This window comes from Ictidomys tridecemlineatus, chromosome 3 (assembly GCF_052094955.1).
Source record: "Ictidomys tridecemlineatus isolate mIctTri1 chromosome 3, mIctTri1.hap1, whole genome shotgun sequence".
Lineage (NCBI taxonomy): Eukaryota > Metazoa > Chordata > Mammalia > Rodentia > Sciuridae > Ictidomys > Ictidomys tridecemlineatus.
The window spans coordinates 39,386,209-39,402,247 of NC_135479.1; the positions used below are offsets into that span (position 1 = coordinate 39,386,209).

Here is a 16,039-nt window from a genome sequence, read left to right on the forward strand (position 1 = left end):
TGGGATGGAAGGGAGGAGAAAATGCATGGACATTCTTCAACCAACACCTTCCACAAATTTCCAAGGTCATAAAGCAACATGGAGCCTTTGAACTTCGAGCCATTTTGTAAAGATCAAGTTCGGGTGGGCAGAATCTTGGAAGAGAAGGAAGCCCTGGACTGAGGGAGTTCAGGGTGAGCACTGGGAGAAGCTGGATGCCGGGAACAGTTTCCCCTGGAGATTTCACAAGCTGGAGGAAGTTCCCTGGGTGGGTTGCTCCTCTGAGGAATGTGAACTTGCATAAACAACCTTTGGAACACTGATAAGAGACCAGGAGCTTGAATGTGTGCATAATGTGAACATATTTGGGGTGGGGAGGGGATGAAGCAGGGCTACCCTCCCTACTGTAGTGATTTTTGTTTGTTTGTTTGTTTAGGGACACTCAGTTCTAGGGCCCATGGCTAGCAGCCCCTACTTGGACAAAGTCATGGTAACTGAGGGGATACCACATAAGTCAACTACATCGGAGCACGGGAACTCCTGGGGACAGAAAGATTGGCATTGGCTTGTCGGAACCAGGTGCACGCCTGGGCATTTCACACATACCATTTCATTTGACTGACATACCAACCCAATGAGAAAACTAAGGACCAGGGAGATTAAAAAACTTGTCCAAGCTCTCATAATGAAAGACATTTCCAGGCATGGTGGCATACTTCTGTAGTGCCAGCTACTCAAGAGGCTGAGGCAAGAGGACTGCAAGTTCAAGGCCAGCCTCAGCAACTAAGTAAGACCCTATCTTGAATTTTATTAAAATGTAGCTCAGTAGTAAAGCACTTGCCTAGTGTGTGAGGGGCCCTGGGTTCAATTCCCAACACCACAAAAAAAAGACCAAGCTCATATTTAAACCTAATTTTAACTTCAAATATCTTTCTCTCTTCACATTTCACTCCTTCCCCTGAGTAATTTCTTTTTCATTAGAATTTGAATCTAATGATCTTACCCCAGGATAAGGAGGGGCTATAGAATGATCTACCACCTCGTTCTAGTGATCAAAGGACTTGGGACATGTCTGTCCCCTAGCAAACCACGCCTGGCAGAGACAGTCCTGGGATTCTCTGTGCTAACCATCCAGCCCCTCTCCAAGGAGGCAGATGGTGACTGAGATGCAGACCCACAGCTGCCTCTCTTGCTCAAGGCTCTGGGCCAGGTTAAAATGCAGGGGACATTTACAACTGTGACAGCCATTGCAACCTCAGCATGAATTGGTTTACAGTCCAGTGATGAAAGCAAGGTTTTTTTGTTGTTGTTGTTTTGCTTTGTTTTTAATTTTATATATATATATATATATATATATATATATATATATTTTAATCATATGTATATATGTTTTTAATTATATATATATATTTATTTATTTTAGTTGTAGATGGACACAATGCCTCTATTTTATTTATTTATTTTTATGGGATGCTCAGGATGGAACCCAGTGCTTCATACGTATGAGGCAAGCATTTTGCCACGGAGCCACAATCCCAGCCCGAAAGCAAGTTTTTAAAGGGAGGGAAAAAGACAAAAAATGGGACAGTGGATGCCTATTTGTGGAGACCTTGAAGAGAAAGGTCAGTGACGTTGTGAACATTTCCCATTCACAGCTTGCTAGCAGGACGGGAGTTAATAACGTGACCGTCCAACAAGGCTCCCCTACAATCCATCCCAAAGCCCATGCGGGCTGAGCCCTAGCTTCCCTCTCCTGACTCTGTTTCCCCAGCTGGGATTTGGTTAGAAGCTTGCCTATTTTCCAGGAGAGAATAAAGTGCACTCCTGCAAACAAACCCAATCTTGGATTTGAGAATGAGAGTTCCTGCTTCCCCAACACCAGTCTGAAGGGTTTGCTGACTTGAAGGGTTTGCTGACTTGAGTTAGGACACAGAAAATGAAGTAGGAACCCATAGGCAGCTCCAACCATGCTTAATGACATAGGATACGAACCCAGAAACTCTCCAAACCAGGACCCTCTTCCAAGGGCAAGGTGGGTTCTGAGAATTGGGGAAGAAGCAGAGTACTTCCAGTTTGCTCATGATAGAGATTAGGCCGTTTAGATCATGCTTGGAATGTGCGATTGTGATTCTAGGTCCCACTAAGGTCTTGAGTCATAAAAGTGCTCCTTATCTTTCAAAATCTGCAAGACACATAGATACTAGAAGAAAAGAGAACACGCCCTTCACAGATGTCACTGCTGGAGGTTGAAACGACTCCATGGAGGCATCTCTGCGGGTGCCTGAGCTCTGAGCAGTCCCTAAATATCTCATCTTGAAATATACACAAGAGGCATCCTCAGGACTCTTAGGCTGTCTCCCTCCACCCTCGGTTCTCACCGACACCCCACTCCCACGCCACACAAGTGAATTTGACTCAGTAACCACACATTTGAGGAAAACACATGTATAAATTTACTATTCACTTAGTGGTGGCTAGGTAAAATCGCAGGCATAATGATAAAAAGGAAATAATCAACTTTGCAGTGCTCAGCTTCAGACCCAAGCCTGTAAAGGAACCAGGAAGTAACACAAATAAACACATCAGGCCAGGGACCGAGTAGAAGGCTTACTCGGAGAGTGAACCTCTACCGAGCTCCAAATGATTGTCCTATTTTGAAAACGCAGTTCAGATTCGCCACGCCTTCTGATTGTCCAAGAGAAGTTGGGAATTCTGATTTTTAGGTGAAACCTCTGGATTCTTAGAGGGTGGCTCAATTTTCTTGAAAACACGAGGTGAGCGAAATTGAGCTGACAGCCCACTCTGCTGTACAGGTGGCGAAAGGCATGTCCCCTAATCCTGGTATGAGAATACCATTCCCCAGCCACCGTCTGCCATTGCAACAGAAGCATCCACGATGGGGCGATTCTGCTTTACTGTACACACATGGAGGGACCCCCGAGCCCTGGAGAACAACTAACTCTACAGGGAAAAGTGAAAGGCTCAGCTAAGCCACCCAGGATAGCAGCAGATTGGCCCTCGTGACCACCTGCTTTCCTACAGGACTAAATGGCCGACTGTTCCTGTAGGAAGCCTTCCGGGCCTGGGAGGCTTTTATCTGGCTCAGAAGCCAGGGCAGCCTCTCGAAGGACTTCCAGGTGCTCCTCAGCAGCTGACAGTGACTGGTCAATCCAATCCAGTCCTCCAGTCAGATGACAGGCATTTCTGGTCACCAGCACCAGATGACTGACAGACAGGAGCAAGGCAGTCGTCCTAGGGAAAAAAAAAAAAAAAAAAAAAAACATTTTTTTCTCATTTCCTAAGAAATGAGAAAATTCACATAAAATCCCAAACAGACACGCTCTAGACTAGTGTTCCCCGAGAGGTTGGTAGGTGTGGAATTGAATGGTTCCATGTTCAACAGATTTAGGTTAACAAGGTTAACGGGAGCCTATCTCAGAGCCTTTGATGTACTAGATTATATGGTCCCTAGAGTAAAGGGGGACAGTTAAACACCATGTCCCTGAAAATACCTTTTCTGTTCCCAAAACCTTAGGAAGTTAAGGAGAGGGACCAATGAGAGCAAGCCTGGGCTGGAAAGCCCAGATCCATATTATCTTGAAGGACTCCAGCTTTCCCTCATGCCTGCTGGGAACGAGGGCGAGTTACTGTTATCTGTAGAAAGCTACTTTCTTGCAGGTACACAAGAAGAGTTGCTCCTTGGGATGCTGGTCACCCAAGCAAAGTAAGCAAGCTCATGCTGATGATGTCACTGCTTCTGCAGCCTAACAGATAAAACCCCTCTGTCAGTGGTGACTGGCACAGAAGTAAAGGCACTATGGAAAGGATATGTGTCACTCATCCAGCCAGCTGCCACTGGACAAAAGATTGTGAAGAGAGGGGGTGCCGCATGGCAAAGCACCATGAGGATCCGAGGTGCTCTCTGTCAGCCTGCGCAACTGAACTCTTCTGGGCGCAGTCTCTGAGCTCCTGTGAGCTCTCCCCAATAAACCACATCTCCCATGCTGTCTGCAACCTCCCCACTTCCCTGGCACTACTGGGCTGTGGACAGACCCTGATAGAGATCCAGGGGAGACTGTGAATGTGTGTCTCACAGGCATTGCAGAGCATGGAAGCCACTCTCTGCAACACACCTATGAACATCTCCCAGAAAAGCATTTCGTGAAACAGGCCAGATCTGGCCAACTGAGTGACCACATTTTCCAAGTGCCACTCATCTAAAGACAGGATTTAAATACCCCAACCTTGAGCACCTCTTATTGATCACCAATCAGTAAGACTCAGTTCTCATTTACCCAAACTTTTTGTTGTTGTTGTTGTTGTTGTTTTTAAATATTTTTTAGTTGCCAATACAGCTTTTATTTATTTATATGCACGGCTGAGGATCAAACTCAGGGGCTCACACATGCCAGGCAAGCACTCTACCACTGAGTCATGTCTTGAGCCCTTTACCCAAACTCTTAAAATAATAAGAATAATAATAATAATAACTAAAAATCAAATTGAGAAGTCTTTCTTTTTTGTGTTTTTTTTTTCTTTTTTCTTTTTTTTTTTTAGCATTGAAAGAGTCGCTGTAAGACCCCTTTTATATATTGAGTGTGCCTGTTGCATTTGGGAATGTGCTGAAGATTACTAATCTGTGGACAAATCTAGGCTGCAGCAGGAACGAGGCAGAGAAAAGCTGGAAGTATCACGGTGCCCTGTGTGCCCAGCGACCTCACATGAGTGTCCATGAACTATAAATCAAGAGTAAAGAATTCTTTAAAGGAGTCTACATCTGGTATAGGAGCATAGAATTTCATAAAGCTATGTTCCCTGTGTATACAGGGAAGGGTCAGGAGAGAAGGGTTTCTGGGTGCCCAGTGGAAGGTGTGCACCCCTGCAGCTGTCCTGTCACCTCTGCTCCCCCCCAGCTCTGCTCAACCGGGCCCCACAGGGCAGCACTCTCAGCTAGGTGTGTCTACTTCTGGGGTCCAAAGATCAGAGGGAGCAGTAGGGGATGAAGGGAGGGAAGTCCGGGTGGAACGCAGCCCAGCCGGATGTGTAGTCACGAAAATTCCAAACCTAAGACTGGCTCTTTCTCCTGCGGGGTTTCTGGAAGACTGTGTCCACCACCCAGCCAGCCTCCACTCCGCTTGGCTAACCACTTGAACAGAAGTGAATGTGCCCCAACGTGGGTGCGGCTTTGGGAACCCAGCAGAACAGCCCTCTCTAAACAACCCAACGGGTCAACCTCACAGAGCTGATACAGGTGAACCTCAGCGGGACATGCCGAGCCAGCCCCCCACCCCACCCCTCTCACCGTGCATCCAGGAGCTTGGGGTCCAGCGGAGGGTACATGGACTTCACGACATCGTCCACTCTGAGGGGAGACAAAAGTCAAATATTTCACTTTACTTCCTTTTCTCCTTCTCCCCTGTCTGCTGATATTCCAGGCCCACTCAGTGGTTCCTTCCCTCCTGCTTCTGCATTCTCCTGTCTCCTGGCATCGGGAGGAAGTAGAATTAGGGAGCACTCCACTTCCCAGATGGTCTGAGTTTGCAGTATTTTAACTTTCACAGGCATTTATTAACTTTTGTGTTTGGGGCAGAGTGCGGGAGATGTGGCTTAAGGCGATTACACAGAACACTAAAAAACAAAGTCACCAGTTTAATTTGAGTTCAAACCACTCCATTGCTTTTTTCTTTTACCATGTGGTTCAATCCACGGCTAAGTTTTTAAAATCAGGTTCTGATTTGTGGGGTGCAAGGTTTTGCACCCTCTCCCAGCCGCTGCCCCTAGCTTCTTACTTGGTTAATTTTGAGGATGGTAAAGGGCTGGTTCCTGGTGATTTACCGGAGGTCTTGGCAACAAAGAAAGCAAGGTCCCTGGAACTCAGGGAATGGCCAACTGACAGAGTTGGGTCTTTGCTGGGATGAGGCACGTCCACATACCAGCCACCAGATGGCGACACAAACTTAGTACAGCCCTTTGCTCTAAGAAAAGGACTTTTTTCTTTGCAAAACAGAACCCAAATGAGGGGGTGTAGTTGTTGATTGCAGTCTGCTGGTTGCCTCCCACATGGAATTCTGCAGATTGCCTGGAATCTGGGAGGTCTGAATGCTGTGGTTCACCTCCCACCCCATCCTGGAGGTTGTTGGCTGGGCTGGGCATGGGGGCAGTGAAGTCCACTGTGGCATCAAGGGAGGGGTCCCCAGGACAGACACAGGCTGGACACAGGGCATGGCCAGGAGGTCACTGGAGACAGGTGTGGGCACCATTGGGACATGCACTTGCTGGCTTCAGCAGCACCTGGGAGGATGGAGTAGCAAGAGAAGGAGCCGGAGTAGCCAGGCAAGCTGGGGATGGCGATCCCAGGTGACCGTCTTGACCTGGGAGTCCCTCTATCTAAGCCCTCCTGGCTGCCAGGGAAACATTGGGATGCAGATAACGGAAGTGGCCCACCTACTGCTTCTTATCGGAGCCCAACCCTGCGGTCTCCCTTCCTCAGCTTCTCTCGTGAAGTACACGGAGACTTCAAGGCCACCCATCACTCACCTGGGGCTGATCCGCTTGGCCACTACGATGATGTCGCTGACACTGGCAGAAGTCTTCATCTTGGCCCCAGAGCCCATCGTCATGGCAACAAGTTTTTCCGTCAGAGTGTGACAAATCTAATGTGGCAGGGAGGACAGAAGTGATGAGCAGAGGCTAGTCCCCTCCAAGGACTTCCGCCACCCCCACGACAGGACAAAATATGCCCCCACCCCCACCCCCCGGGTGCCACCATACAGCTGGACCCCTCCCCTAGCGACGGAGTTTGAGTGAGCAGCAGCTCACAGAGGGCAGAGGAGATGGGTGGTGGGGAACCTCGGAGCAAGGAGGTGCTTCAGCTCAGAGGAGTCTAAGCTGAAATAATCCCTCTAATAAAAATCATGTGCCCTGATTTCACCTTCTCACTTAGGGGGGAAAGCCTGCTTTCTCTGTCTATGCCTCCACCTCATGCTTTAGTCTTCCAAAAGGGGAATAGCTCCCGCACACACAGGGCCGGACAGAGGGCGATTGTTCCCTTTAAGCACATTCTTCAATAAGGGCGCAGAATTCAACAATTTTCGAGGGTGATGATGACAGAAGAAACAGGGGAAAGGCAAATCCACGACACAAGGATGTTTTCATCATCCACCTTCAGTGCCAGCCACCTCCCCCCCAAGCTCAGTGCCCTCCACGCCTCCCCCAGGTGAGGGCTGGATCGGCCTCTATCCCTGCAAAGAAGTTCCGTTGCCTGCCTTGGACTCGGGACTGGAAAATAAGGAGAAAAAGAAGCCCAAGGACCCAGTGGGAAAGGAGACCAGTCCCCTTCCTCGAACTCCAGCCACAGGGATTCAAAGGCAGGGGACTAAGCAAAGGGACTTGAGATCCCAAGAGGAGGACTAGAAGCCCTTTCCTTGGATCTGGGGTCCTCCCTGGGTCCTCCCTTATACCAATCTAATAAGGCTCCTTCCAGCTAATTCATCTCCCCCAACAGGTGCCATCTATCCTCCTCCTCTGACAGGTGCAGGCTTGGGCACCAGCCAGGGCACGAGTTGGGACAAGGAAAATGTGATATGGCTTCACTGCTCCCGTCATTATACCTAGCTATCCGTATCGACAATCCTGTCTCTAGCTAAAGCCATATTTTATACACCCAAAGAACTTCCCAGAATTACATAATAAGCCCAGGCTCCGAGGCAACCATTTCCTGCTAGGCTTTCTTTGTCCCAAAAGAGACAGCGAAAGATGTATCATTTGCATGAGGTAGGATAAAGGACTTCTTGATATCTTACATTGAATGACACTGGAGAAATGACAAAATGATCTCTTTTGAAATTTCAAATAATAACTAGGCAAAGAGACAAAGAGAGAGGGTTACTGAAGTGAAGGAACTCACATTTGTAATTGGCCAAATATTTGAGTATTATTATGATGATATTAGGTAGGATGGTATCAGACAAGAATTGGGGAGGAAAATGCTGGAACTATAAAATTTACCCAAAATGAAAAATTGGATACAATCTTCCAAAGGATTCAGACACTCAAAGGAGAAAGTCAGGCTGGGCTATAGCTTCGTGGTAGAGGGCTTCCCTTGCAAGAATGAGTCCTTGGATTCCATTCCCGACATCACAAGAACAAAACCAAAAGAGAGAGAGAGAGAGAGAGAGAGAGAGAGAGAGAGAGAGAGAGAGAGAAAACAATTCTTCCTACAGGTTGAAGAACTCATGATTTGGATTTTTTCCCCGCTTTGTACCAGGGATTGACCTCAGGGGTGAGCCACATCCCCAGCTTATTTTGAGACAGGGCTCCACTAAGTTGCTGAGGCTGGCTTTGAACTTGCAATCTTCCTGCCTCAGCCTCCTAGCCACTGGGATTACAGGTGTGCAATGCTGTAATTATGTGGATTTTTAAACACTCATTGTCCATTTGACTGACTACTGTCACAGCCAGATTCAGTTAGTGAAGACTTGCTAATCACCAAAGTCTACATTCAGAATGGCACGGGCCATATAGGCTGGAGCTCTCTGTTAACAAAAGTGTGTGCTCAGAGAGAGGCCGCTTTCCCTCGGCAGCCGTGTGGACTCGGGTGCATGGCTTTCCCCTAGGTTGTTGAAAGCGTGGCTCCTGCCCACCTAGGCTGTCTTTCCCACGGTGTGAAGAGGACCAGATGAAATAAAACCCACAAAGGGCCTTGAGAATCCTAAAGCAAAACAGACTGAAGAGGCAAGAGTGGAAATGCCAAGTGCAGAGTAAAAGAAGGACCCTGGCAGACGTTCAGGGCACGTGCTGAGGTCCTTTCCAACTGTCTGTGCCTGGGGTGCCCTGGGGACTGCCCTGACGTCACAGGGAAATGGGAGTATTACCTTCAGGATGGCAATGCAGTGGGACATGAGACCCCTGGAGAGACAAGAAGAAGGCGTCAGTGCTTATGCAGAGAGCCCACCTCCCCTCCAGCTACCGCCTCTGTTCCTCGCCCAGCACTGACGGATGGGCACAGGGTACACCACCTCAGAGCAGATGCTTCAGCATTAAAACAGACAAGCCCCTAGCCCTTCCCTTCCCTCCCACCCCCGCCACCCCACCTGGTTCTCCCACTGGCTCTACAGACTGTCTATCAAGGCACGCTTTTCTAACTCTGCCCCCGGGTGGACTCTTCCCTCTGTCCAACAAGACCTTCCCCTTAGGCTTATCCTGGTGAGTTCCTTCCCATCCTTCACTCCCAAGTCAAAAGGCTCCCCTCTGTGGCATCCTTCGTGAAAGCCACCTGGGCCTCCCCACTGCAGGCAAACCTAGACACTGCCTCCTGAGTGTGCCCACTGCACCACCCGCAGAGATGACCTTCAGTTTCTACCGTGTTCAGGACGGTTCCATCTCCCTGCTATTCGAATACCTGCAGGACCGACCCGGGGCCCTACACATAATGCCCCATGACCACGTGCCCAGGGAAGGGATGACCAAAGGGATAAAAGAAAGAAACCTCAGAGACTCCTGCTGGATAGAGAGTGCCTGAGGGATACTGGGGACCAACGCTTCTTCCCTGGAGCCTGACTGTCAAATCCGTGGCACCCCAATATAACCCGAGCACCTGGGGGTGACTTGTAACAATCTTTGCCACACATCTGAGAGCCTGAGGGTTCAGGTCTACCAAACAGGAGGAGAGAGCAAGGGCAGATGCCCTATTCTGATTTCTCCCCATGTCAAGCCAGTGACAGAAGCAGAGGTCCCGGGCCTTACGAGGCATCTTCAATCCAGTCTTCATTCTCCAGAATGGCCTCGATGTGGGGGTTGGTGATGACGACATCATCCAGCTCTAACTCTGAGGGCTCCGACTGGGTCTCCATGGCTCCGATGAGGTCCACGATGGGCCTGGAAGGGAAGACCCCGTTACGGTCGTGGCCATGAGGTGAGCAGTCGGCTCCACCACACACTCCCTACCATTGTCGTCAGGCCAGCCTCACAGAGGTTTGAAAAGTAGTGAGTCCACCCCATTATGGACTAGAACCTCTAAACTTGTGAGCCAAAATAACCCTTTTTCTCTTATAAGTTAAATATCTCAGTTATTTTGTTACAGTGATGGGAAACTGACTAATACACCCACATACCCACCCTAAGGATAAAGGGGATAACTTAGAGCAGCACCCTGTTATCCTAGATCCAAACCCAACCCTAAAGGAAACACAGCTGAGGATAGAGTATCTGGCTGAATGATGAGTTAGGGAGTCAGGCCAGGGACACCAAAAATACAAGTGGACAGAATGAGATGAGCTACTGAGAAAAAAAAAATAGAGCTATAATTCTATGATTACAAAAATGTATTAGGGCTACTCCTTCAGGACAAAATAGTATCCTTTCATTGCTCATCATCCCTTCAAGCCTATACGTCACAGACAGGCCAGAGTCCCCATTACCCAAGCCCACCTGCACCCCCTGCTACGGCTGCAGAATCATTCTGGGGGACCTCCTTATCCCACCCCCAAACTCCACTCTCTCCAAGTTAGTCATCCTGGAGAAGTGAGAGAAGGAGAAACACCTCCTCCTTTATAAGGGGATCTTGAAAACCCAAGCCACCACGGCATTCTTTGCAACAGCAGAGCTTTCCTAGGCCATGAAATTGGGCACTTAAAAATTAGTTAACCACTCAACAGAGAAGCTGATAGAATTAAGATAAAGGTAGAACAGAAACTAAGGGTTAGTTGCCACGGTCCCTTAAGGACCTATCAATTAAAACATCCCTAAACTGAAAGTTGGATCTTCCTTACAAAAAAATCCATTTCACACAAAATGAATCACGATGAAATCCGCTATGCAAAGGCAGAAACAGGCCTGGGCTGGGATTTCACGGTAGGAAGCATCTGTTACTTGGCTGTGTGGCTGAGTGTGGGCATGTGATCTTTGTTCCCAGGGGTCTGGTTGGAGAGGGATTTGATTTGTCCCACTGCTGAGATGACCAGCTTTGTACAGATGGCTCTGCCTTTATGCTAGGTGAACATGTTCAGTGACTTTTTCAATGGCTCAGTGAACAGAGAAAGATGTGGCTCAGGATGCTGAGGGCTTAAGGAATATTCTTAAGCTCTGAGGTCTTTATTGGGCAGGACAGCGTGTGGGTACCATTTCAGAGAGCAAACACTGAGCCAGAGTAGCCCAGCACCAAGCTATTTCTATTCCTCTCTTGTTCCTTTCAGGGGAGCCCACCTCTCCTCCTCCACCTCCCACCCCTTGAGCCACTCACTTGGAATCATACCGCTGCAGCAGATCTCGGGGCCGGCAGTAACGCTGCCTGCACACCACCACCAAGGCTGCAAACGAAGCCAGAAAGATGGTGGCCAGCACCCCTATGGCAACAATCACCACCGTCTCCATGCTTCCCGGTAGCTCCCGACTCAATCCCGCTCACATCTCCACACAGGCTAATGCCTGAGAGAACGCCAGGTCAGGGCAGACCTAGTGAAGAAGCCAGAAAGAGAAGAGGGCTGCTGAGTCTCACCTGTCAGAAGTGGCAAATGGGAAGGAGGTAGAGTGAGGTTCCTCCAACCCATCTGCACAGATCTGAGGGACTAAAGAAACCCAAAGTGCATTATATGACTTGCCCAGATTCACCTTTCCCTTCATTAAGAGTTTGCCTCCTGAGTGAACCAAGAAGGGTTGTTTGTTTTGGTACTGAGGACTGATCCCAGGGCCACTGAACTACATCCCTAGGTGTTTTTAATTTTTATTTTTGAACAGGGTCTCACTGAGTTGCTGAGGCTGGCTTCCAAACTTGGGATCCTCCTGCCTTGACCTCCCAAGTTGCTGGGATTACAGGCATGCACCGCTGTGCCTAGCTAGGATGGGTTTTTAAACCTGAGACAAAAGGAAACAATTAGCCATTAATTTTTCATATATATTTTTTTAAATGTGCATGAGAAAGCAGGGGGGAGGTGAGAGATGTTTCCTGAGGGTCTCCTCTGTGCCAGGCATTTTGTGCATTAACTCATCTAACAAGGCTATGAGCTAGACCTGGGTGTTCCTATTTTATAATTGGGGAAACTGAGGTTCAGGGAATTTGTCCACATTTCCATAGTCAGAAAGTAGACAGGGAAGTGGACTTCCTCTTTCTCAGGAGGAAAGAAGACTGTAGAAACTCTGAAAAGGCTTCTGATCATCATTTTCAATGCTGGAAACTTACAAATGGTGTCAAAGCATCCACTGCCTATTGCCTGTTTTCCCTCAGGAGGCTCTTTCACCTCTACAGTTATGCATGGCTTGGCAAGAGGGATGAGTTCTGAGATTTTGTCATTGTGCAAACACCACAGCTATGATATGATCTTACAGAACCACCTTTGTGCATAGGAATTCATCATTTAGTGAAATGTCGTACAAAGGGCATGGCTGTCTTTTTAACTCCTAGGTCAAAGGAACAAGGGCATCTCATGGAAGTACTCATTTCATGTATCCATCTGCAGAAAGGGGTGCTCTGACATGGGGGTCTCTGTGACCCCGGGATGCTGCATCTCTTCTATCTGCACTTGTCTGTGCATTATGTCTTAGAGGATCCAAATGCTCTTGGTTGACATTCAGTAAGCATATACTGATCATGTATAATGCACCAAGCTCTGGACTGGAGTCTGAAGATTAGAGATTAAAACAGAGAGAGTGAGGCCAATCTTAAGGGGCTGGTGGGAAAGGTGAGAAAGTTAGAAAAACCATTTCAGCTCCATGTGCCTGGGTTAGGGGCAGAAGCACCTAGAAAAGAGACTAACTGCATATGCAGAACATTTTCTGGGAAAGCCTTCTTCACAGGGACAAGTGATGCTAGAGCTGGATTTTGAAGGATGTGTAGGAGTTTGCCGGGGGTCAGGGTGGGACCTTAGCTGGCCTAAAATGCCAAGGAGGTCTTCTCCACCACCGCTGCTCTCTCAGAGATGTCTCTTTCATCTCTTTTTCTCTGGTTGTGGGAGGAAGGGGTGTATCTCAGCGTCTGCGCAGCTTTTCCAGGTGGGTGGCTCTGTGTAGTGCCCACCCCACGGCCATGAGCTCTTCGTCCCCCGTCCCCCCATCTCGGTCTTTGTCTCTGCGCGTCTGTTTTCCTCTCCACCCACTCTTTTCCCTTCAGCCTCTCCCCTGATCAGGGTTTCTTTCCTTTTCTCGCTCCTACCCCCAGGCCTCCCAGAGCTTCTGGGTTTCCTCTCTTTCTGTGTGTCGGGAGTTTGTTCCTCCGAGTGTGTCTGAGTTCCTGGGCTGTCCCTGCCTTTCTCTGATTGGGTTGTGCGGGCGTTTCTTTGTGCGCTTTTCTTTCTCGGTGTATTCTCGATTTCTGCAAGTTTCTCGCCAGCCCCACTTCCCCCTCTTCGTGGTCCAAGTCCAGGAGGTTCAGCAGCCCCAAGACCCTCTCTGTCCCCTGATGGGCCACCTCCCAACCCCAGATCCCACTCCAACGCTCCAGAGTTGGGACCCCGACGGGCATGGAGCGCGCGGCGCGAGGGTCGGATCGCAATCGAGCGCGCAGTTCCAACTTTCGGGCCCAACTTGTGCGCCCCGCGGGACAGGGACAAAGAGGCGGCGCCCCTCCCCCCCCCGTAGCAGCCCGCGCCCCCGCCGCGCCCCCCGGACCCTCCCCACCCGGTGGGCTCCCCACGGGACCCTCCGGCTGCCCGCCCCCGAGGGAGCCCCGGCACGAGCGCTCACCCACCTGTGGCTGCGGCTGCGGCTCCCCGCGCGCCCGGTGCCTCCCGCGCCCCGCCGATGGCGAAGTCCGGGCGCCGGCCCGGGGCGGCCCTGCAGCAGGGCATGCCGGGAAGCCGCGGGCGGCGGAGGGACCCAGATGCCCTCCCCCCGGCGGCGCATCCAAATCCCCCGCTGCCAGGCGCCGCCGTCCCCGCCAGGCCCCCAGGCGGCCCGGGGGTTGGGGTGGCGGGATCGGGGCAGCTGGGAAGCAGACACTAGCGGTCCCACGAAGGTTCCTCGTGCCCCCGAGGAGGCTGGGCCGGGGGCAGATGGAGGGAGGGTCCCTATCTCCCGCGCCCACCCGGTCCGGGCTGGCCATCCAGTGGAGGTTGGGGAGCACCCACCGTTTCCACAGTGCGACTGGTCACTGATTGAGGCTTTTTACTGTCTGCAAACTGATGGAACCACTCACTCACTAGCTGTGGGCAACTTATTTTTCTATGCTTTGGTTAGTTCCTTTGCTTGTAAGTATCTGGGTTGGTATCGGGGTCAATGACACAAAGCGCTCGGTGCATTGAAGAGTGCCTGGTCCGGGGGAGATAATGAATCAGTAGCCTGATACAGGCAGGACAGTGGCAAGAAGACCTGGCCCAAGCCAGGACTCCTGCGGGCAATTCTGTCCCTGATCCCTCACTACTCCAACCTTACTGCAATGGGGGACCACTTCCTTCATAGGGACACAGCTTGATTCCGGCTAACAGTCATCCCTTGGCCATCCTTCAGGCCTAAAGATGTTGACACCAGGTGGTACAGGTTGTGCTTGGAAGATTAGAGTCCCCCCAGAGGCCCTGGAAGCCGGGTGAGTGCTGTTTGGCCAGGGATTCCCAGAGTCCAAGGTGCCAGAGGCTTGACCTAGGAGAAGACATGGGCTCCAGATGGCAGTATCCCTGACCTTCCTAAGGACAAGGCAGAGCCAGAGTAGGCTGACTAAAGCATGAGCTGGTTCCTAGTGTCCAGGTCTAAGGTCACCAGTGACAAGTACCAAGGATGCAAATTAGTTCCCAGGCAGCTTCTTGCAGCATCTGCAAATCTGTAGCCTCCAGGCCACACCCAGCCCTTGAAAGTATTTCTTTGACTCATGTTTTTTTAAAACTCAAATTCATTGCCAACATTTTTGAAAATCAAGAATTCCACTTAGAATTCTAGGTTTCCAGCTTCTCTGAAAAATTTATCAAATCTCCCAAAATTCAGTCCACATTCTGCCGGCAGTAAGAGAAGAGCTACTGCTGTCTCAGGCTTGCTCTCCGGACCCTGGCCATCCTCATTGCCCAAACAACATAAGCACATTCATTCACACCCTATTTGCCTGGTCCTGTGGGCAGCTGGGCTTCCCCATCACTGGTGCTCAGGGAAGAGAAGGCTGAAGGGTTTTCATGAGAAAACTGCTGAGCCTGACTTCTGTGTAGGGAAAATGGGTTTACTGTAAAACAGCAAACATTGGAAAGGGTGACCGGGGACAGTCAGCGTCTCCGTTTCTAGGAGATTCTCTGAGATGAGCTGTTTCTAGTTGTCTTGGGTGGTTAGACATTCCATGGTGTTAAGAGATGAAGCCAAACCACAAGATCTTTCGTGGCCTCTTCCATGTCTGGGGCTCCAACACTGTACAAGAGATATAAAAGGAAGCTTTAGCCCCGAGGAGTTTATAACACAAGTAGAAACGATGTGTACAACTAAAAAACAAATTATATAAACAAGTAAATAATAGCTCAGTTGCTGCCCGGAGCAGACAGCATTCATGCCCCAACAAAACAACCCGCTGCCCAGCTGCCAGCAGAACAGGGTTGCAGAAAGGTTGTGCCAGGTGTCTCCCATGTTCTAGCAACTCCCACCATCCCAGTCCCCTTGAAGCCTCTCTGGATTAATTTGAGATCTTGTGAGATACTCAGTTTCCTTATTTGTAAACAACAGGAACTATTGCCCACATGAACAGGGGACTTATGGGCAGAGCATGGGGTGCCCACAGAATCATCAGGAAATGGAAGACACAGGTTAGGAAGTGGGGCTGAGTATTGCTGCCCTAAAATGATTGTGTCCCTCTTTCCAACATTATCCTTCACTCCAGATTCTGAGTACTGGATAGGACCTGACCCTTCCTGCCCCCACAGTGGGAGGTGAGGTACAGGCACTGTCCTGCCGGAAAATATAGCTAAAGGCAAGGTAGTTACCCCCAAATAGGTAAGAGGGATAGTTTCCAGATTGCTCCCCAAAATTCAAATACACTACATATGGTCTCTTATTACCAAGTCTAAACATCAGACAGAGACACTAGGGTCCCCAAACCCAGAGCCGAACCTGGTGATTAGGGGGAAGCCAGAAGATTGGAAATGGTGCAGATCATGAGAAGAGG

At 49.8% G+C, this 16,039-nt stretch overlaps 1 protein-coding gene and 1 long non-coding RNA gene across 2 annotated transcripts; one reads left to right on the forward strand and one right to left on the reverse strand.

Moving 5' to 3' along the window:
• Positions 1–2,408: 2,408 nt before the first annotated feature.
• Positions 2,409–13,810, reverse strand: Tmem98 (transmembrane protein 98). Its single transcript, XM_078042468.1, has 7 exons — positions 13,658–13,810; positions 11,219–11,430; positions 9,724–9,855; positions 8,853–8,886; positions 6,517–6,632; positions 5,282–5,341; positions 2,409–3,231 (listed from the first exon to the last, which is right to left on the reverse strand). Exons 2-7 carry the CDS (start codon positions 11,347–11,349, stop codon positions 3,024–3,026), a joined length of 681 nt encoding a protein of 226 aa, XP_077898594.1. The 5' UTR covers positions 11,350–11,430; positions 13,658–13,810; the 3' UTR covers positions 2,409–3,023.
• Positions 4,991–6,904, forward strand: LOC144376112 (uncharacterized). Its single transcript, XR_013436206.1, has 2 exons — positions 4,991–5,230; positions 6,470–6,904. It is a non-coding gene; the product is annotated as an uncharacterized LOC144376112 (long non-coding RNA).
• Positions 13,811–16,039: the final 2,229 nt, after the last annotated feature.